General features: G+C 39.7%; 1 protein-coding gene across 2 annotated transcripts; it reads left to right on the forward strand.

The window, feature by feature from the left end:
* The first annotated feature begins 6,054 nt into the window (after positions 1–6,054).
* RMP24 (ribonuclease MRP subunit p24) lies at positions 6,055–13,976 on the forward strand. Of its 2 annotated transcripts, none has more exons than XM_087439146.1 (5): positions 6,055–6,213; positions 6,295–6,338; positions 8,575–8,774; positions 10,376–10,575; positions 12,505–13,976. In XM_087439146.1, the coding sequence occupies exons 1-5, from the start codon at positions 6,137–6,139 to the stop codon at positions 12,656–12,658; spliced, it is 675 nt and encodes a 224-aa protein (XP_087295272.1). In that variant the 5' UTR covers positions 6,055–6,136; the 3' UTR covers positions 12,659–13,976. The 2 variants fall into 2 exon arrangements, with proteins under 2 accessions (XP_087295272.1, XP_087295273.1); XM_087439147.1 differs by having other exon boundaries at positions 6,295–6,317.
* The last annotated feature ends 8,617 nt before the right edge of the window (positions 13,977–22,593 follow it).

The raw sequence follows: 22,593 nt of genomic DNA on the forward strand, positions 1-22,593 counted from the left end.
ATCCAACAATACACAAATATACCATGAAAAAATGGGATTTATCCCAAGAATACAAAGTTGGTTTATTTATTTATTTTTTTTTTTTTAAGATTTTATTTATTTATTTTTTCCCCCCAAAGCCCCAGTAGATAGTTGTGTGTCATAGCTGCACATCCTTCTAGTTGCTGTATGTGGGACACGGCCTCAGCATGGCCAGAGAAGCAGCGCGTCGGTGCGAGCCCGGGATCCGAACCCGGGTCGCCAGCAGTGGAGCGCGCTCACTTAACCACTAAGCCACGGGGCCGGCCCACAAAGTTGGTTTAAAACATTCAAAGATTAATCAATGTAAACCCACCACACTTAGGTAATAAACAAAAAACCATATGAATATCTCAAGTGATGCAAAAAAAGCATTTGACAAAATTCAACACCTATTTATGATTAAAAAATGTTTGTAACTCTCAGCAAACTAAGAACAAAAGAGAACTTGCCTAATTTGATTGTAGGTATCTATGAAAAACCTAAAGCTAATTAATTCTTAATGATGAAGCACTCAATACTTTTTCCATAAGATTGGAAAGAAGGCAAGGTTCTTTGCTCTTACTACTTCTATTATACTAGAAGTCTTGGCCAGGTCAATAAGGCAGGAAAAAAAAAAGGGATATAAATTGAAAAGGAAAAACTAAATATACCTCTATTTGCAGATGGCATGATCATTTGTATAGAAAATCCTAAGGAATCAACAACAATAAACCTTCTAGATCTAATACATGAGTTTAATGAGGCCACTTATGTAAATTGATATGTGAGTCTAACTAAGTCAATATACAAAAATCAATAGTATGTTTACATACTAGCAGGAAACATTGGAAAAGTGGGATTTAAAAAATAATCTCATTTACAATATTATCAAAGGCATGAAATACTTTGGAATAAATTTAATAAAAGACATGTAAGCCCTGTACACTGAAAAACAACAAAACATTGTGGAGATAAATTAAAGAATACCTAAATAAATGAAGATATATACTACATTCATAGATTTAAAGACTCAATTTTAAGATGTCAGTTCTCCCCAAAATGATCTACAGGTACAATTCAGTGTCAACAGGTTTCTTTTGGAAATTGGCAGGACAATTCTAAAATGCATATGGAAATGCAAAGAATCTAGAATATCCAAAGCAATCTTGGAAAAGTAGAACAAAGTTGGAGAACTTACAATACCTGACTTCAAGGTTTATTACAAAATTAAGACAGTATAGTATACACATAAGGAGAGACAAATAGGTCAATACAACAGAATGGAAAGTCCAGAGTTACACCCAGAGTTAAGCAGTCAATTGGTTTTGACAAAGGTGCTAGAGAAATTCAATAGGGAAAGGCAAGTTTTTTCAAAAATGGTGCTTGTTCAAACAACACAAAAATTAATTTCAGATGGCTCATAGACCTAAACATAAAACTAAATTATCACGCATTTAGAAAAAAAAAAATAGGAGAATATCTTATGATCTGGGGCTATATGAGCAATAACCATAAAAGAAAAATTGATAAACTAGACTTCATCAAAATAAAAACTTCTGCTCATCAAAAGACACATTAAGAAAATGGATAGTCAAGTCATAGACTTTTTTTAAATTGAGGTATAATTGACATATAACATTATATTAGTTTCAGGTGTATACAGACTTTTATTAAGAATACATAATGAACTCTTACAACTTGATAATAAAAAAATTTTTTTTAATGAGCAAAAGATTTGAAAAGACACTTCCCAGTGGAAGTCACACAAATGGCCAATAAGAACATGAAAAAGTGCTCAATGTCATTGGTCATCAAACGAATACTGAAACCACAATGAATACCACTCCATATCCACTAGAATGTTAAAAGAATGACACCACCAAATATTGGCAAAGATGTGGAGCAACTGAAACTCTTATACATTCTTGATGGGAATGCAAAATGGTCCAAATACCTTGGAAAAATATTTGGCCATTTCTTATAAAGTTAAACATGCTCCTACCTCTTTTTTTTTTTTAAAGATTTTATTTATTCATTTTTTTCCCCCCAAAGCCCCAGTAGATAGTTGTATGTCATAGGTTCACATCCTTCTAGTTGCTGTACGTGGGACTCGGCCTCGGGTTGGTCAGAGAAGTGGTGCCTTGGGGCGCTCCCGGGATCCGAACCCGGGCCGCCAGCATCAGAGCGCGCGCACTTAACCGCTAAGCCACGGAGCCGGCCCGCTCCTACCTCTTGACTAAGAAATTCCACTCCTAGTTATTTACCCAAGAAAAATAAAAACATAGGTTACAAAAAGACTTGTATAAGAATGTTCATCCCAGCTTTATTTATAAGAGCCAAAATCTGGAAACAGTCCAATGTCCACTAACAGGTGAATGAATAAACAAAGTGTAGTATATTCATAAAATGGAATACTACTCAGCCATAAAAAGGGACAAACTACTGATACACACAACATGGACAAGACTCACAGCAAAGAAGTACATACTATTTAATTCCATTAATGTGAAGCTCTAGAAAGTCATAACTAATCTATGTGAAAAGTGTATATTATAGGATTCCATTTGTAAGAAGTTCTAGAAAGGTAAAACTAATATATGGTAAAAAAAAAAAAAAGAACAGTGGTGGCCTCTTTGAGGGGCAGTTAACTGGGAAAGATCACTAGGGGGACTTCTAGGGAGATGGAAATCTTCTTGATAGGGTGTGGTTCATCTGGGGCAATGGAAATGTTCTGTATCTTGATAGGGGTTTATTCACTTTTTAATTGTGCAGTTAAGATATGTACATTTCAACATAGGTACATTTTACCTTAAAAGAACATTTACAATTATTATCATAATTGAAGGGGAGTAGGGAGAGGCACAGATGAAACAAGAACACTGGGATGCTGATAGTTGTGGAAGTTGGGTGATGGACACACGATGGTTCATTATATTATGATTATTTTGTATATGTTTGAAATTTTCCATAATAAAATGTTTTTAAGAAATAAAAAGAAGAATAAATAACAAACTCACTGCCAACAATTGTCAACTCATGGCCAAATTTTTAGTTTTATTTTCAACTCCTTCAACTTCCTTTCCTTCCAGTATGATTTTGCAGCAAATCCTTATTGAGCCCCTGCTCTGATCCAGGCCCTGGGGCCCCCCGACAGAGCAGGAAGCACCAAGTCCTGCTGCCGTGGCGTTCACACTCAGGAGGGGAACAAGTAAACAGTGAATGAACCGTAACTTCAGAGAGCGAGGTTACTATGACAACAATAAAAACCAGTTCTGGCAGAGAGTGACTGGGTGGACGGGGGTCGGGGGGAGTGCTTTATTCAGGTAGTCAAGGAAGGCCTCTCTGAGGGGGTGATATTTAAGCCAAGATGGGAATGATGTGGAAAAGCAGCCATGGGAAGAATCCTCATGCAAAGCAGAGAACAGCAAAGGCCCTGGGGTAGGTCTGAGCAGGACAGGTAGAGTGACAGAGAAGGCCAATGTAGCAGGCACAGTGTGAGGGGGGGGCAGGCAAGACAAGGTGAGGTCTGAATGGGGCAGTGACCAGCCACGCAGACAGGCGCTTGTACTCCAAGTGCGATGAGGACCCTGGAGAGGACTCTGAGCAAGGACACTCCATGTCTCCGAAAATAATTTACATTTTAAGAAGGCCACTTTGTCTGCCCTGTGAAGAATGGGCTGGGAGAGAGGAAGCAGGCAAGAGAGGAAGGAGGAAAAGAACATAGGCGGCTGTGGCAGGGGTGTAGGTAAAAGAAGAGGGTGGCTAAGGCAAGAAGAGAAGTGGGCAGAGTCATGATTCACTTCTGGTGGGGAGCCGGCAGGCCCCGTGGGCGCACCGGCTACAAGGGGTGGAAAGAGGAAGCAGCAATGGCGCTTGGTGGGGCTGAGAGGAAGAGGGCTGGGTGGTGGGGCAGGTTGGTGGGGGAAATCAAGAGTGCCATTTGGGCCCCACTGCATCTGAGAAGACAAGCTGCGATACAGGTAGAAATGCTGCGGAGACATCTGGATCTCCCAGAAATTGATAAACAACCCAATGGATTTCTCTTCACAAGAGAAAAGGCAAACCATCAGGAAACATGAAAAGAGGCTTTATCTCACTAGTATTCAGGTGAACCATTGGCCTTCGCCTTTTCGCCCATCAAATTTGCCCCAGCTTTCTCAGATATTGATGCTGGGAGTGTGAATTGCTGCAATCTTTTTTGGATGATCTGGCAAATAAAAAATGTGCATATCATTTCACTCAGTAATTTCTCTCTTGGGAATTCAGACAAAAGAAATTAAAACACCAGGATATACAAGATTTTTGCTGCCGCACTGTTTGAACTAGCAAAGCACTGAAAAAAATTTGAATGTCCATTAATAGGAAAATGGTTAAATAAATTATGGTTCATTACATTTTGTAATACTGTCAGCTATTAAAGAGCATGTGTGAGAACTATTTATACTGACCTGGAAAGATGTCTGTGGATGTCTGTCCCTTTTCCCTTAAGGAAAAGGGAAAATTATGTAGTAAGGGACTTACATTCAATTTTTGGTTTTGCTTTTTGTGTATATTTTGTTTTTTTGGTGTGTGTGTGTGTGATGGTTGTGACTGGGGGTGTTTATACATTCATACATGTACTTATGTGTGTAAGGACATAGAAGAAGATACCCAACTGCTAATGTTGATCACATCAGAGAAGTAGGATGGAAAGGTGGGAAGAGCAGGTGTAATAACGTTTCTTTTGAAAAATTAAAATGTCTATATACATTAAATATAGACTTTTTCTTTACAAACTTTTGTATTGTTTGACTCCTTTCTGAAATTAAAAACGAAGGATAAATAAGGGTCTAGTATCCAGAACATATTTTTAAAAAAACTCTTACAACTCAACAACAGAAGGCAAACAACCCAATTTAAAAATGGGCAAAGGAGTTGAACAGACATTTCTCCAAAGAAGATATACAAAATTGCCAGCCAACATGAAAAGATGCTCAACGTAATTAGTCACTAGGGAAATGCAAATCAAAACCACTCTGAGATGTCACTTCACACTCCCTAGGATGCTTAGAATTAAAAAAAACAAAAAATGGAAAATAAGTGTGGGTGAGGATGCAGAGAAATTGGAACCCCAGTTAAACACAGAATTACCATATGACCTAAATTTCACTCCTAGGTATATAGCCAAAAGGATGGAAAACAAGTATTCAAACAAATACACATTCATGTTCATAGCAGCACAATTCACAACAGCTGAAAGGTAGAAACAACTCAAAGGTCCTATAGATGGATGAGTAGATAATAACACGTGGTACATGCATACAATGCGACGTTTTTCGCCCACGAAGAGGAATGAAGTTCTGATACATGATACAAGGCGGTTGAACCTCAAAAATATACTAAGTGGAAGAAGCCAGACACAGAAGGTCACATGTATGATTCCATTTGTATGAAATGTCCAGAATAGATAAATCCATAGAGACAGAAAGCAGACTAGCAGTTACCAGGGGCTGGGAGGGAGGGGAGAACAGGGAGCAACTCCTAAACGGATGTAGGATTTCCTTGAGGGTGAGAGAGATGTTTTGGAGCTGGGTAACAGCGGTGTTTGCGCAACACCGTAAATGTACCAAACGCCACTGAATTGTTCATGTTAAAATGGTTAACTTTATGCTGTGAATTTCACTTCAGTTAAAAACAGAGAAGAAAATAATAAAGATCAGCTCGCTGGCGCAGGTCCGAGAGCAGGCAGACGTCTCTCCTGCCGGCCCCTCCTTGGGGCGGCGCATCCGCCTGCCCCGCGGCCCCAGTCAGTGCTGCGGCTCAAGGACCCAGAGGGCACGTGGGCTGAGGGACGACAACAGGGCTATCAGAGAGCAGGGTATCAGGAGCCACAGACAGACAGGCGTACAGGAGACTCGACTCCCGGTATTGCCACCCTTGCCCGGTCAAGCAGCTCGGCCCAGGCTCGGGGCTGAGGCGGACGCGCGCCGGCCGTGGGGTCAGGGCGGGGCTTGGGGGCGGAAACCGGAACCCCTCAGCCGCGGCGCCTGTTTCCGGGGGGAGCGTGGATCCCGACGGCAAAGTCCGCCACGCTAGGAAGCCGGCGTCCGGAATCTCTTTTGGCAGTGGGTCTTGGCGGCGTGGGGGCGGCGGGGCTATGAGGCAGAAGCACTACCTTGAGGCTGCGGCGTGGAAGCTGCGAGACAGCTGCCCGGGCCAGGCCCGCTATCTCCTGTAAGAGAGGGACCGGCGGGGCAGCGGGGGCGAGCGGCGAGGAGGTTCCCCTGGTCCTCACGGTCTCTTTCTCTTTTGCAGCTGGGCCTACACTTCGTCACACGGTGAGGACGCCGCCGGTGTGGGTCAGTCTGTCGCCCCCTCCCCTCCCTTCCGCACAGCGCTCAGAGGGATCCAGAAGAGAAATCTGATCGACCCCCTGCCCTCGTAACCCTCAGACGCTTCCCAGTTTCTGAAAAATCCGAATCCCCTGATGTGCCTTACCTCGCCTAATCTGTTAGTGGCATTTGATGCGTTGATCAGTCTTCTCGAAATAGTTTACTCTCTTGGTTTCCAGGTCACCACGTAGTTCACTCCTGCCTCTTTAGCCAGTACTTCTCGGTCGGCTTTGCTGATTGCTCCTAATTTCCCCAGCTTCTGTAAATGTTGGAGTCCCAGGACACGGCCCTCGGACCTCTTTTCTAGCTACACTCGCTTCGTTGGTGACCCTTTTTCATCCAATCGCATGGCTTTTAAATTCTGTATACTGGGGACTTACAGATTTATATCCTCAGCCCAGACCTCTCCCCAGAATTCTAGACTCTTATTCAGATACCTTCCTGACAACTTCTTTTGAATGTCCATTAGGCCAAAATCCAAGCTTTCCCCCCAACACGGCCCTCTTCCATTTCTTCCTACTTCAGTAAATGGTAACTCCATCCTTTGAGTTATTCAGCCCCAAAACCTGAGGCCATTCTTGACCCTAACAGCCTTCCTCCCCAAGCCAATATGCCAGCAAATCCTGTTGGCTTTAAAATATATCCCAGATCTAGCCGCTTCTCACCACATCACCTTAGCACCTTGATCCAAGCCATCAGTCTGTCCCCTGGCTTACTGCCAGCAGCTCCCAGTGCATTTCTACAGGCCACTCAATCCAGCAGCCAAAGTGAGCCTAATGAAAACCTAGGCTAGACCACGTCACTTCTCTGCTACAGACTCTCAAATGACTTCCGATCCCAGAGGAAAAGTGAAAATCTTTTAAAAGGACTACAAGGCCCTAAATCATAGGCCCACATTACCTCTCTGACCTGCTCTCCTTTTTGTTCTCTTAACTCCACTCACTACTAGGCCTCCTTGCTGTCTCAGGGCCTTTGTGGCTGCCCTTCCTTCTGCCTGGAAGTCTTCACACGTCTGCTTGGATTCCTCCCCTGCTTCCTTCTGGTCTCTGCAAACCTCAGTCCACAAAGCCATCTCTGGCTGCCATATTTAAGATTACAGCAGCTGCATCGCCATTCCCTATTCCCCTTTCCTGTCTTACTTTTTTCTTCCCAGCACTTAACATTGTTATTTACTGTCTCTCTCTGTGGACTGTCATTTGTTCACTGCTGTATCTCCAGCACCCAGAACAGTGCTTGGCACTTAACAGTCACTCAGTAAAGATGAATGAACTTTACATTTGGCAGAGCTACGCTACAAGCATGGTCCTTAGCTCTTTGTAGTGCTGTTGTATCCCTAGCACTTAGCACAGTGCTCCCCAATAAATATTGATTGAGTAAACAGATGGTGTGCCCACCTTCCTTTTCAACTGCATTACCTTCACACCCCTACCTTTCCCTGAATAGCTATGCTTTCTTTTTCACTGTACTTCTACCTGAAAGCTCTTTACCAGTAATGGCTGCCATTTCCAAATACAGATAGAATTTAGTTATCTATGATGACCTTTGTCAAGCCTCCTCTTTGATGTGTTTCTGGCTGGTCCATGCAGAGTTTAATAATTTCCAGGGCATTTTAATCATATTCTGTTATAGTTCTTACCAGTCTTACCTTCATTTGCATAAGGCTTCCCTAGAATGTGAGTTCTTTAAAGATAGCAACTCTTTTCCATATTTGTGTCTCCACAGCGTAGCGTGGTAGATGGTCCGTGAATGCTTTCTTGATTGTATAAAGGGTCTGCGGCAAGTCTGCTGTCCTGTTACCTTGTATTGAGAGAGCTACCTGCAGACAAAGCCCAGGCCACACAGCACAAAACTGTGCTAATTGTTTAAAAAAGAAACAAAATCACAGTATAATTTATTTAGTGATAAATGTGTTTGTAAAATTGGTGAGACATACAGCCTTTTTTACTTAGTAGCAAGTAATGAGTAACGTAGCAAAGAGTGGGGCCTTACAGAGTGGCTAAAAATAGTGAATGGATAGAATTATAGTGTTTTGCAAAAGAAACTGCCAGTTTATCATTTTATAAATTGTCATATTTTGAGTTTCCTTGAGAATGTATATCTGCTCATATTAAATAATAAACTTTTTCACATTTATAATATTGGCAGTTTGAGTTAACAAATATTCTGATTTGCTGAATCATGAATTTCATTTGTATAATTTTAGATGATAAAAGTGCTTTTGAAGGAACATGTCCATACTGTTTCCAGTTGCTGGTTCTGGATAACTCTCGAGTGCGCCTCAAACCCAAGCCCAAACTGACACCCAGAATACAGAAACTTCTTAATCGAGAAGCAAGAAATTATACACTCAGTTTTAAAGAAGCAAAAATTGTGAAAAAGTACAAAGACTCCAAAAGTGTACTGGTAAGATTTCAATTCTAGTATGTATAAATAAACTAGAATTTTCTTTTCTTTCAGTTAAAATGAGGTTGATTAAGAATCAGCCTGAATATAACTCAGAGGTTTGTAGTAGTATATTTAGATTGTCAAAATATATACATAAAAATTTCTTCTAGTGATTCCTGTTTCATCAAAAGTACAGCTTATTTTTTGTTTTTCACAGTTAGCTAAAACCAAACATCGTGAGCTCTCAATTGTTCACAGATCTCATTGTTGAGCACAACTACTTTCACAAATTTGAGGATTTCTTGAGCTGACCAATGTGACTTCACCTGAATTGCAGTTACCACTAAATTATTTTTTCAGTTAATGGTCCTTGTTTTCAAACAGCAGTACCTTATGTATTAGGTACCAGTGTCACTTCTTCAGTCATTCCCCCACTCCATGTCAGAGTATGTATTTAAGTTTATGCCCAACAAAAGTAAATGCACCTTATGTTCACTCATTAAACATTTTTTGAGGGTCTATCTTATGCCATACAACATTAAGTACTGGTGATATAAAATGGAATAAAACAACCAAAATCAAATTACTTAGTTTACTATATAGAGACCAGTATCAGATACATTTAATGTGTATGTTCTATGTTAACCTTTATCAACTATTTGAGTGCCTGCTTATTATCAGGCACTGTGCTGGGCACTGGACATTATGACAGCTTATGTCTGGCCCAAGACTACAATCAGTATTAACTTGGATCGGAACTGCCATATTTAGGAGTTTACCAGTATTGGACAGGTAAGTGTTTTTTGCTTTGTCACAAAATTGACTGTTGATTAATCTATATCCAGCCTCTTCAAAAAGTATAAAGCAGCTTACACAGACCTTTGATATATGCAGATCTTCCATTTGATTTTTCATCTGCTTGTGAACATCAGAGTACTTCTCAGCTAAGCTAGTTTGTATTAATTTTGTTGAGGCCTGGCCTGAATCCTGTGCATTAGATATGTAGAAGAAAGGCATTTAGCTATAAAATGGACCATTTCTTGAAAAATGAATCCTGAAAAGAAAGTCAACATGTAGGGTTAATGAAGTGAAGAGACTGGAAAATGTGAGAATTCATTTGACTGGTTTTATAAATTACTTTAGATCTAAATTTACAGAATCACTAAGGGTTAAGTCACTAAGGAGTGACTTAAATTTTCAGTGATAGTTTGCCATGTTTTGTTGGGAAAGGGCTTGGAGTTCATCTGCAAAAAATGTGAAATGCCTACTCCTATTAGAAAGAACATCCTTCCAGACGTTAAAGGGTATCATTCCCCGTCTCCTCTATTGCTCCCAAACACAGTTGCACACTGAGAAAGTAGAGACTTTGTTATCTTTAAAAAAGTGTTTTAAATTAAATACAAACGTTTAGCCATTAACTTTTTGTTGAAGACTTTCTCATTTTAAATTTGTGTCTTGTTTCATTCCTGCTGCTATATTACAAGCTCACGGAGGGCAGTCTCTTACTCACCCTGTAGTACTTGGTGTAGTCCCTTACAGAACAGAATTGAATGAACATGTGGTTTATTGGATTAAATTATAAGAGAAATCAGGCCCAATATTTCTTCTTTTTATGGTAGTTGATTACTTGTAAAACATGCAACAGAACAGTGAAACATCATGGTAAAAGCAGAAGCTTTCTGTCAGCACTGAAGAGCAGTCCTACCACTCCTACAAGTAAACTCAGCCTGAAGACACCAGAGAGAAAGACTCTAAGTTCTGCACACCTAAATCATGATATGTCTGGTTCCAAAGACAAGAGCCCAGCATTGATTTTCAGGTATCTTAATTCGTTAAGCTATTTGAATTGCCACTGTTAACCCCTGAGTATTTCTTGTAATTTCCTCTATTTAATATACACTCCCTAAATTTGCCATGCAATTCAGACTTTGGCCCCCATTTTTACTCTATACTCTTTCTTCTCTAATGTCATATACTCCCATATCTGCCATTCTCATCTCTGCATATGGCTTCCAGGTATATTCCTCTACTTCCAGCCTCTCCCTGGGCCTGTTCCCAGCTGCCTTAAATATATCCACTTCACCCCCCACCCCCTCCCCCACGTCCCCACAGCTAACTACTCAAACCTGCGCATCCTCCCAAGTTCCTTATTCTGTGAATGAACATGCCCTTCTAGACGTTCTGACCTGAAATGGTGAGTACAGCTGACAGCTCTTACTCTGCTCCGTTGGTCCTTGTCCAGTTGGTCACCAGTTTCTTTCTATCCTACTTCCATGGTGCTTGCATCTGTTCCCGCCTTTTTCTCCCTCCTGCTGCCATCTCTTCGTCTTTATTCACCTTTTGCCCAGGCTACTACAATATTTCCTGCGTCTTCCTGCTTCTAGTTTCAAACCTTTCTAGTTTGATAATTTTCCTAAAGCACAGCTCTGATTAGAAGCCGTTAGCACCTCACTCTGTAGCATATGGGTCAAATGCTCCAGCGTGGCTTTCCAGCCCTCACTGTCTAGCACCAGTCTGTCTGTCTGTCTGGCTTTGCCTTAATTCATCCTGTGTGTCAGCAGAACTGAGCCACTCAGTTTACTTTCCTGCTCTAAAGCTTTGTTCTTGCCATTTCCTCTATCAGAAATTCCTGTGGAAATCTAACTGAATAGGGATTTGTCAAATGATACTAAGTTAACTATATGACTGGGCACGTGTTTTATTTTTAGTACTCCTCAATACTTTATTCACTATGATAGTCAATAGATTTAATTCCATAGACACTGAAAGGAATTTTTAAATGGTTTGTTACAAAAGAGAAACTGAGTCTGGTAGTTTCTTAAACATAACAAAATTCAGCAAGGACTGGATTATCTCTGCTTACTGAATTGAGTTTTTTATATTGGGTTTGACTTTTATAAAATTGGGTAAGAATTAAAATTTCAAGTCCAGTTTTCTCTATATCCTTGATTTAATTATTTTGATATTTTGTATGGTAGGAATTCATCATATAAGTTTCCACTTTATTGGATAAATGTAGATAAAATAAAATTTGGCATATTTAAAATAATTCACTTGCATTTAGACCAGACTGCTTTTTAGATATATGTGGGAATGAAGTATTACATATTTATCTTACAGATGGGGAGTTAGCAAGAGAGACTGACAAACTCCAAATAAGGATTTGTGGGGGTGGAACACAATTGGAGGGAATGAAATAGAATGAAGCATAAATACGCACATACCAGATGGGAATCATCTATTCAATGGATATTTTTAGAGGGCCTTCTCTGTGCCTGGCACTGTTAAAAAGCACTGGAATATAGAATTAGTAGTATAAAGTGTCTGCCCTATGGAGCTTAATTTCTAGGGAGGCAGATACAATGGAATGGTACCTACATGTGTAGGTTCAGATCCTTCACTTTTGAGAAAGGAAGTGGTCTTGAGCTGTGAGGAAGAAATGTGTTTTTAAAGTCCTTGCTTAGAATTGTCATGAATCTTGATGTCAGACTTAAAGGGAACTCAGGTGTGATAGAAACTTCCAGAACCACCCAAAATACCTCCTAAATGTTGCCTGTAGCCTATTTAGTGAGGAGATTTTTAACAAAATGGGAATGACTGTGCTGGGTACAGCCACTGCTTGTATGTGGCCATAATACAGAAGAGTAGAAAACGATTCCAAGTAGCAGTTATCTAGGCTAAGCAGGAAGAACACTTTTTAAACTGTCAGTGTCAGTATACCTAAGTGTGGTTTTATGTTTCTTTTCAGAACACCTACATCTGGACAGTCAACACCCACTTGCTCCTCAAGAAATGTGAGCAAAACAAAGAAACACTTCTCTCAACTAAAAATGTTGCTTAGTCAGAGTGAATCCCAGAAGAATCCAAAGGTGGACTTCAGAAGTTTCTTATCTTCTTTATAAAACATGGACTGTGAAAATAAAAAATGTTGGAGGCCAGCCCCGTGGCTTAGTGATTAAGTGCGCATGCCCCGCTACTGGTGACCCAGGTTCGTATCCGGGCGCGCACCAACGCACCGCTTCTTCGGCCATGCTGAGGCAGCGTCCCACATACAGCAACTAGCAGGATGTGCAACTATGACATACAACTATCTACTGGGGCTTTGGGGGGGGAAAGGGGGAAAAAGAGGAGGACTGGCAATAGATGTTAGCTCAGGGCCGGTCTTCCTCAGCAAAAAGAGGAGGATTAGCATGGATGTTAGCTCAGGGCTGATCTTCCTCACAAAAAAAAAAAAAAAATGTTTAATGCAGTTTCTGAAACTAAAGTTACTCAGAAAAAAACAGCTTTTTTTAAAACTTTTATTTATTCTTTAAATACATGGAAACTAGGGTCCAGGAGCAAACTTGTCTTGGCATTCTTCAGTGTTTAGGGAGAAAATATCTCATTAGAATGAATAACTGAAACCTGCCTATCTCACAGGGTAGTTATGAGGATCAAAAATACATGAAATGTCCTTGTAAATAGTAAAGATATATATGGATATTAAGTGGTTATATTATTATTTTCTCTTCCCTTAATTAGCAGTTTTCATTATGTCATTTTATTTCATAAGGAAATTGAGACCTTTATGAGAAAATCTACTCACTCCTTTCCAGGTGTCTATACCCTTATTGCTAATTCAGAAAAAGGATCACGTATGTGTGTCCTAGTTTTCCCACACTCATCTGTGTTAACTATATATTAGTAAAATCTTAACATTACTCCTATTTTGCATGCAGAAGTAAATATATGGGCCATTCTTGACTGTAGATGATTTAATCAGATACCGAAATTTTCATTTTTGCAACTTTCTATAGTAGTACTTCACCAGAAGTGGCATTTCATTTTCTCTGGTGAAGACTTATTTCTAGGTCTCAAATTTATACCAGAACATAACAAAGTAACAGTTTAGCTACTTTAACTCTTTTCTGGAACACAGATATACTTTTTTAAAATGATAGGCTAGGATTTTATTCAACCTTTTTTTTTTTTTCGCTGAGGAAGATTGGCCCTGGGCTAACATCCGTGCCCATCTTCCTCTACTGTGTATGTGGGATGCCTGCTGCAGCATGGCTTGATAAGCAGTGTGTAGGTCTGCATCCAGGATCTGAACCCGTGAACCCTGGGCTGGCTGCCGAAGCAGAGTGCGCGAATTTACCCACTATGCCACTGGGCCAGCGGCCCCTTCAACCTATCATTTAAAAACTCTTTAAATAAATAATTTAGATACTTTAACTATAATCTGTTTCCAAGCCTCTCTGCTCCTTTCAAGTTTAGAACTTAAATTTTCCTGCATTAGGGCTTGGCAGACTGAAAGGCCCAAGTTATTCACAAGAGTTTGTCTTGTAGTTGTGTGAAGTGAAATTATACTAACGAGTGCCAGCATCAAAGAGGGATGGCAAGGGTCATCATTCTGAACTTCTTTAGACTGTGAGCCACAGGCTGCGGGAGCTGGGCCTTCCCTTGTGTCGACAGCATCTAGCACAGTACTTTGGTCATGAGAGATACTCTACCTTTCTGACTAACTGCTCACTGGAACATCTTGAACTCTTGCTCTTCTATTCGCTTACCCCTCTCCCTGATCACCCAGTCATAGTGAGCTCTTGGTAGTTCTTAGAACATGTCATTTTCTTGCCAGCTTTGGGCCTTTGTACCTGGTTTTGGAGACTGCCCTCCACTCCAACCCCACTGCATTATGAGGGGCCACTCTTTTATCATAGCGCTGGTGATCCTGCAGTTTCCGGTTTCTGCCTGGGTGATCTCACTAACTGTGCCCCCAGCACCTAGTTTCTTGCCTAGCACACAGCACAAGCTCTGCAAATATTTCTAAGCTACTACATTTAAATTTGAACTTCTTAGCCCACTTGTTCCACACTATGTTTAGAACTAAGGTTCTTTCCAGCCATATGACTGAGAATTGGATAAGTAGTAAAAGTAGGAACTCCTAGGTGGGCAGTTGTTTACATTACCTCAGTTGCAAATGAAGGACACGGATTTTTAACATTCCTTTCTGTGGCAGAAGGGTCTTTGGGCATCTCTCAAGAGAAGGTTAAAATTATAGTGTGGACATAAAACTCTTAGTAGAAAACACAGGAGTAAAACCCTGGAGTAAGCAGTGGTTGCTTAGATATAACACTGAAAGCACAAGCAACAAAAGAAAAAACAGATAAATTGGACTTCATCACAATTAAAAACTTATGTGCTTCAAATAAAGACACTACCAAGAAAGTAAAAAGATAACCCACTGAATGGGAGAAAATATGCAAATCATGAATCTGTTAAGGGGACTATATCCATCATTACAAAGACTTCTTTAAATAATAAAAAGACAAAAACATGGACAAAGAATCTGAGCATACAGTTCTCCAAAGAAAATAATAAACAAATGGCCAACAAGCACATGAAAAGATGCTCAACATCTAACAGTCTTTAGGAAAATACAAATCAAAACAATGAGATACCACTTCATACCCACTGAGTTGGCTAAAATTACAAAGATAACAAGTATTGGCAAGAATGTGGTAAAACTGGAACTTTCACACATTGCTCCTGGGATTGTAAAATCCTGCAACCATTTTAGAAGAGTTGGGCAGGTCTTCAAAAAGTTAAACAGTTACCATATGACCCAACAATTCCACTCCTAGGTATATACCCATGGGGACTGAAAACATGTCTACATAAAATCTTGTATATGAATATCCACAGAAACATTATTTATAATAGCCAAAAAATGGAAACAACCCAAATGTCCATCAACTATTCAGTGGATACATAAAATGTGATATATCCGTACAGTGGAATATCATTCAGCCATAAAAGTGAACTACTGATATATGCTAGAACATGGACGAACCTTGAAAACAAGTAAAAGAACCAGGTACAAAAGGCCACATAGTGTATGATTCAATTTATATGGAATGCTCAGAATAGGAAAATACATAGAAACACATTAGTGGTTGCCTAAGACTGGGAGGAATGGGGAGTAACTGCTAATGAGTACAGGGTTTTTTAGAGTGATGAAAATGTTCTGGAATTAGTAGCAATGGTTCCGTAACTCTGAATACACTAAAAACCACTGAATTCTACACTTTTTTGAACGGGTGAATTTCATGGTGTTTGAATTATATCTCAGTAAAGCTGTTCTTAAAAAAATGAAAATAAATAAACATTACCTAAAAAAAATTACAGCATAGACACTTAGGTTTGACTGAAAATGAATCTTGTAAAGAGAAGCAGCAAATGTGCAATGTAGGTCTCTTCTGACACATGGGCCTGGTGAGATTCATGCCTGTGTCCCTCCCAGTCTAAGCTCTGTAAGGGCTGTAACCCCAGGGCGTAGCTCAGCTAGACAGTGTTCAGTATGCTTCTATCTGTCCTGGGACTAAACTTACAATTAAATATAAATAGGAATTTTTCTGAATAAAAATCAACTTGCATATAATACTAGTTCTCTTTTAAAAAATATCATGGAGAGGTTGGCCCGTGGCATAGTGGTTAAGTGCGTGTGCTCTGCTGCTGGCGGCCCGGGTTCAGATCCCGGGCGCGCACCGAGGCACCGCTTCTCCGGCCATGCTGTGGCGGCGTCCCACATAAAGCAACTAGAAGGATGTGCAACTATGACATACAACTATCTACTGGGGCTTTGGGGGAAAAAAAGGAGGAGGATTGGCATGGATGTTAGCCCAAGGCTGATCTTCCTCATAAAAAAATAAAAATAAAAAAATAAATAAAAAATATCATGGAGACAATTTTTCACAGGCTACTAGTTTTAATTAAGTACAATTCTTATTTTCTATTTTGATGCTCAAATTATTACATCTTGGCCAATGAAAGCCCCTTTTATTTAAGCAGGCTTCTTTATTCTTTCAACCCCATCAGAACTTTGAAAACATCCTCCTTGCTTTTTTGCAAAGCTGAAGACCATTTTCATTCTCTCAGCCCTAAGACATGGAAGAAGCTACTCTCCAAGAAACTCTGCTACTCTTGAGCAGAAATTAGTAGTGACACCAGAAGCAGAATGTGAGGGATACTTTTACTGAGGGATAGTAATGATATTGCTACACTAGACAACTCCAGAGGCAGAGCTGGAAAAGATAAATTCTTAAAAACTCTGAGCTCTCATATTTAAAATTTAACTCTTAACATACCAAATGCCTATTTGAATGTTTCAACCCTTCACCAAATAATAGTACCTTTTCTTTTATAATTTGATAAACCATAAAATTATTCCTTTAAAATTTTTTTTGTTTTTGAGGAAGATTGGCCCTGTGTGAATGTCTGTTGCCAATCTTCCTTTTTTTTTTTTTCTTCTTTCTTCTCTCCAAAGCCCCAGTACATAGTTGTGTATCATACTGTAGAGTTGTAGCTCTTCTATGTGGGACGCCATCTCAGCATGGCTTGCTGAGCGGTGAGTAGATCCGCGCCCGGGATCCGAACCAGTGAACCCTGGGCTGCCGAAGCGGAAGGCGCGAACTTAACTGCTGTGCCACCGGGCTGGCCCCTAAAATGCTTAATTCTGACTAAGAATTACTTGTTCGGGAGGCAGTACAGCCTACTGGTTAAGATTGTAGTCTTTGTGGTCCTGCCTTGCCAAACCTGGCTGTGTCATTTATTAACTGTGTAATCTTTGGCAAATTCTTAATTTCTCTGTTTCCTCATATGTAAAATGAGGGTAATAATAGTACTTACCTCATGAAGATGCTGTGAGGACTCAATGAAATGGTACATGAAAAACACCTAGAAGAGTGGATGGCATTTTGAAAGTGCTCAAGCACTTTCTGCTATTATATAATTAATCAGAAATCTATAAAATGATTATCAACACCAACAATAAGATCTAGCCTATGGTGGCTGTCCTTTGAATGCCTCTCACTAATGATGTAGGCACATTGTTTTGAGGTATTTATAAAAACTTTTTTTGTGATTATATTGACAAAGACTCTTCTTTACCAAACTTCAGACAGGCTTCTCTGAGCCCTCTTTTCTACCAGGCCTTTTCCTTGGGCTCTGTCTTGGGCCTGCCTAGCCCAGTTTTAGAAAGAATCTTGCTAAGGCAGTTTAGTGAGAAATCCCCCACCCTTGATATCTGATCACCCTGGCCTGTCTTCAGCAAGAATCCTGTTAAGTCAGTTTAGCAAGAATCCCCCTACTCTTGATAATTTTCCATCCACTGACCCCCTCACTCTGCTCCTTGGCTATAAATCCCAGCTGTCTTTGACATATTTGGAGTTGAGACCCATCTTTCTCCCCTATTAGGATAGTCCTTATACCTACTGCAAAAATCCTGAATAAAGTCTTCCTTACCCTTTTAACAAGTGGTGGAATAATTTTTTCTTTAACAATATCAACGCCAGTCTGATACATCTTCAGTTTAGTTATTTAAGTTCATGTTCAGTTCTAGGCAGTTTGGTGTTCTAATAAGTGATAGACTTACTTATGTGACTGCTTACTTGGTGACTGCTTTCTTGAGGTGGTATGTAGGTACTGGAGGTTAAGGGAAGTCTGATCTATGAATTCACTTTATGAAATGCAGAAAATCCAAATGTTTCAGTCTCCAAAGTTCTGTAGAAGGGGTCCTTCCAGCCTCAGTTGGGTATTCCTGTAATGGCTCAATCCATAGTTGTAAGTACAAGATTTATATACACACGTTTCTCTGGCATAATTCCAAATCATCTTTTACTTTTCTCAAGGACAGAAACTGTAGCAACACTTTTAGAATCAACATATTCTTTTAATAAATTGAGCATCACAAAATGTTGGTTATTAGTTTGGGTACAATTATCAATTGTCATTAAAGTTTACAGACAAAAGAATGTAATGGTACAGGTATTTAAAGTATACAGTTTTTGATATATTCAATTCAGCCTTATTAAGTCCTTTTAACTTTATCTTGATAGGAAATCTTTTATCTTTATCTTTTCAGACCTATCAGGTTTTTTTTTTTTTTTGAGGAAGATTGGCCCTGAGCTACACCTGTTGCCAATTTTCCTCTTTTTTCGCTTGAGGAAGAGTGGCCCTGAGCTAATATCTGTGCCCATCTTCCTCTATTTTTGTATGTGGGACACCGCCACAGCATGGCTTGATGAGTGGTGTAGGTCTGTGCCCAGGATCTGAACCTGCGAATCCTGGGCCCCCGAAGCGGAGCACACTGAACTTAACCACTGCACCACTGGGCCAACCCATTATCAACTCTTTAAAGAACATTTTATTACTAACTTTAATAAGCAATCACACACACACATACACATCAACTATATATATAATTTACAATATTTAAAATATGTTTTTGAATCCTTGACTTTTAAAAATATAAAATCTCTGGACATGAGATCACATTCATTTCAGATTAGTTACTTCATCATTTCATTCTGAACATAGGAAAAGATCACATAAAGCTCGTGTAAAGATTGAGTAGTAGTGTTAGGGTTTTCGTTTCCATATCTTGGAATTAAGTGTGTAGATCTAAATAATTCTCGTTAGTATTAGCTAACTATAGTACCAACTACTTTTTTTCATATACCCTCAAGGAAACACCAGGTAGGATAGCTGGTATTTAAATATAATTGTATATGATTAATAAAAAGAGAAGTTTTTTCAGTTAGGTCTAAAATTTCCTTTAACTTTTTAATTTTGTGGCCAAAAGCAGGCCTATTTTATTTACTAGCAACAATTTTTATCCTTTTTTAAAGCAGTTTTATATTGAACTCCCAAGTCAATATGAGTAATGCTTCTGAATTGTAAATATCTACTCAAACTTCTGCTGTTTTCTTGATCAAACACCTGGCTTTTTGACAACTGGAACATCAAGGAGCAGTTGAGTGGCTGGCTGGCTTCAAACTTCTGGTTAAAAATCTAACTTGGACTTTTGGATTAGCAGGCAGCACAGTCCTCCACTAAGATTCCAGTTAAGTGCTGTGTTGTTTCCTCATATCAATTCAGTAAGAATTTCACTTTTCCTCTGAGCTTCAAGTAGATGCACTATCTTGTCTAGGATAAAAGTCTTCATTAGAAAGAATGGTTCAGGGCCGGCCCCGTGGCTTAGTGGTTAAGTGCTCGAGCTCTGCTACTGGTGGCCCGGGTTCGGATCCCGGGTGCGCACCAACGCACAGTTTCTCCAGCCATGCTGAGGCCACATCCCACATACAGCAACTAGAAGGATGTACAACTATCTAATGGGGCTTTGGGGGAAAAGAGTAAATAAATAAAATTAAAAAAAAAAAAAAAAAAAGAATGGTTCACCTAAAATATCACTGGCATACCAATTCTATTCTAAAGGATTTATAAACTTTCCAATCATAGTCTTAATATATGTGCATCAAATATGCTAATATTCTCACTAGGTACTTTCTTGAAAACTACAGTACCTAAATTCACAGGATAGAAAAATACTTGGACTAGTCAGCCTTAGTTTTTTTTTTTTACCTGGGGGAATTTGATAACCTCAATTAACATGTGAGCCTTCAGGCATACGTAGGAGGAGTTATTAACGTCAATAAAAGCAGGAAAATACATTCCAACTAGCCAGTCCTTAGGTTAAGCTGTGAACAGAACCTTCACTCAAATCTTTTTTTAAAAGTCCGGGTCTGAGAGAGACAGCCAAAGCTGGGTGAGGAATGCTCCTCCAAGGAGAATTCAGATATTTTACTTCAGCTAGGACATAGTTCTGGCTGTTGACTCAGGTACTTGACACAGACAGAAATGGCATTCCTCAAATTGTGTGGCTGGACAAACTAGACACTGCATTTACCCAACAGTAAATCGTTTTAGCAGCAAGAACAAGTGGCATGGCCCTTGGTCTACAATTAAGACAGTCTTTCCCACTGGAGCACTCTGTCAAAGACAGTCAATCCCAGTCATGGGAACAATATAGTGAAAGAAATCAGACTGCACATCATGTTTCATCTTCATCTGCTAGAGTCTTTATCTTACTGGTCCATACTCTGCAAGTGTTGCAGTTGATTTCAGATATGGAGTCAGGTTTTATGAAACTAAACATCATGTGCTAGACATCACAGCATTTCCTACATGAACAGAATAAAAAACTGTATCACCTTTTTAGTGACAGAGAAGAGGGGAAAATATATATATATATATATATGTATATCTATATATGTGGCTTGGGTTGGGGAGAGGGGCAGGGAACAATTCTAGACAGCTTGTGTTGTTTGGCCCAACCAGCATATGCTTGAAATTAGGCAACCACATTCTTTAAAACCTCATCCTTTTTTCCAGTAGACCTACCCTAATCTTAGCCATGTTATTCAACATGAGTAAGATTTTTTTGTGTGTGTGTGTGAGGAGATCAGCCCTGTGCTAACATTTGCCAATCCTCCTCTTTTTTTGCTGAGGAAGACTGGCCTTGGGCTAACATCCATGCCCATCTTCCTCCACTTTTTATATGGGACGCCGCCACAGCATGGCTTGACAAGCAGTGTCTCGGTGTGCACCCGGGATCTGAACCAGCGAACCCTGGGCCGCCGCAGCGGAGCGCACGCACTTAACCGCTTGCGCCACCAGGCTGGCCCCAACATAAGATTTAATGCCTTCAGATTTCCATTGAGCAAAATATATCTTTAGTTTAATTTTCATTTAATTCAGCAGTATTGTTGAGACACAGGTAAAGAATACATTTTAAAATCTTTTTCATTGTTTATTCCACCCGTGGTCAGTGGATGAGCCTTCAGAGATGAGTTCAAATGTCATGCATCTTTTCTATAAAGCTCTATCCAACTATTCCCCACAGACATCAACCATTCTTTCCTCAGTATTCTATAACATTTTTTCACAGTGCTAGTGTAGAACTTATGACATTATAATATAGTCAGTATCTGTCTCCCACATTAGATTCTGAGTTCTGTTAAGGGCAGAGCTGTATCTTACTATGTTTGAATTCTCTCAGCTTCTGGTATAGTAGTACCTGCCACATATTAAAGGCTCAACACATTCATTCAAAAACCTTAGAAACTACATTTGCTATATTAAATGGAAAAGAGGCATTCAGATACTAATGGATCACTACTAATGGGGCTTCTGACGACCAAGGTTCACAAAATCTTGAAAAACTGAGGGAGAGTTTGACTGGGTATCCTTGAGAAAATATAACCTCTGAGAACATGTTCTGCTTACTGGTTACTAAAGTTCAGTTGGCATGATTCTTGAAACTGTGAAGAACTCATCAAACTTTTCATCTAGACAGATGCATGGAATCCAAATGTGAAATGAACAATTCTAAAATTCATTTCACATTCCACTTTAGTCAGTGATCCATTTATCAAAAAGGCAGTAAAATATAGTTTCCATTTTTGATGTCATCCAAGTTGTCAATAAAGTCACAGGAATCAAAATGGCTAAATCTGTGGTGGTATAATTATATCAAGGGCTAATGAGTCTTTTAGGTAAGGCAGATGATGGTCAGATCTCAGACTGCATTTGTTTCTCCTTTACCATCCTTAGAAGAATTACAAGAGATGTGCTAGACAGAGAAATGAACTAAGAAAATATGAAGGAATTTGCCAGGGTGAAGAGAGTGGGGTTCATAAGAGTTGAAATAAGGCAGATAAAAAGCATTTCTTGGCTTGTCAGGAAAGTATACTTTTTTACAATTGCTTTTGTTGGACCAAGTCCTTTTACTCTCTCTAAAGGCTTCCTATACTTGAGAAGGAATCTATCTGAGGTAAAGCGTTGGGGGCCTAGAACAGTGGTGCATAAAACAAACCTGCAACTTGAGTGTGCATCAGAATTACCTAGAGAGCTTGTTAAAAAGATATATGGCTGTCCCCCAACCTCAGACTTTTCTGATTCAGCAGCTCTAGAGCACAAGAATTTGCACTTCTAACAAGTTCCCAGCTGACGCTAATAC

The sequence above is a fragment of the Ceratotherium simum genome, chromosome 14, assembly GCF_057802395.1.
Source record: "Ceratotherium simum simum isolate JZ-2026a chromosome 14, ASM5780239v1, whole genome shotgun sequence".
Taxonomy (NCBI): Eukaryota; Metazoa; Chordata; class Mammalia; order Perissodactyla; family Rhinocerotidae; genus Ceratotherium; species Ceratotherium simum.

Bases quoted from the DNA above. Each gene is read 5' to 3' on its own strand.
- RMP24 (XM_087439146.1), top strand. From the start codon at position 6,137: ATGAGGCAGAAGCACTACCTTGAGGCTGCGGCGTGGAAGCTGCGAGAC. The intron at 6,214-6,294 runs GTAAGAGAGGGA...TCTCTTTTGCAG, and splicing joins GGCCAGGCCCGCTATCTCCT to CTGGGCCTACACTTCGTCAC. The intron at 6,339-8,574 runs GTCAGTCTGTCG...GTATAATTTTAG, and splicing joins TGAGGACGCCGCCGGTGTGG to ATGATAAAAGTGCTTTTGAA.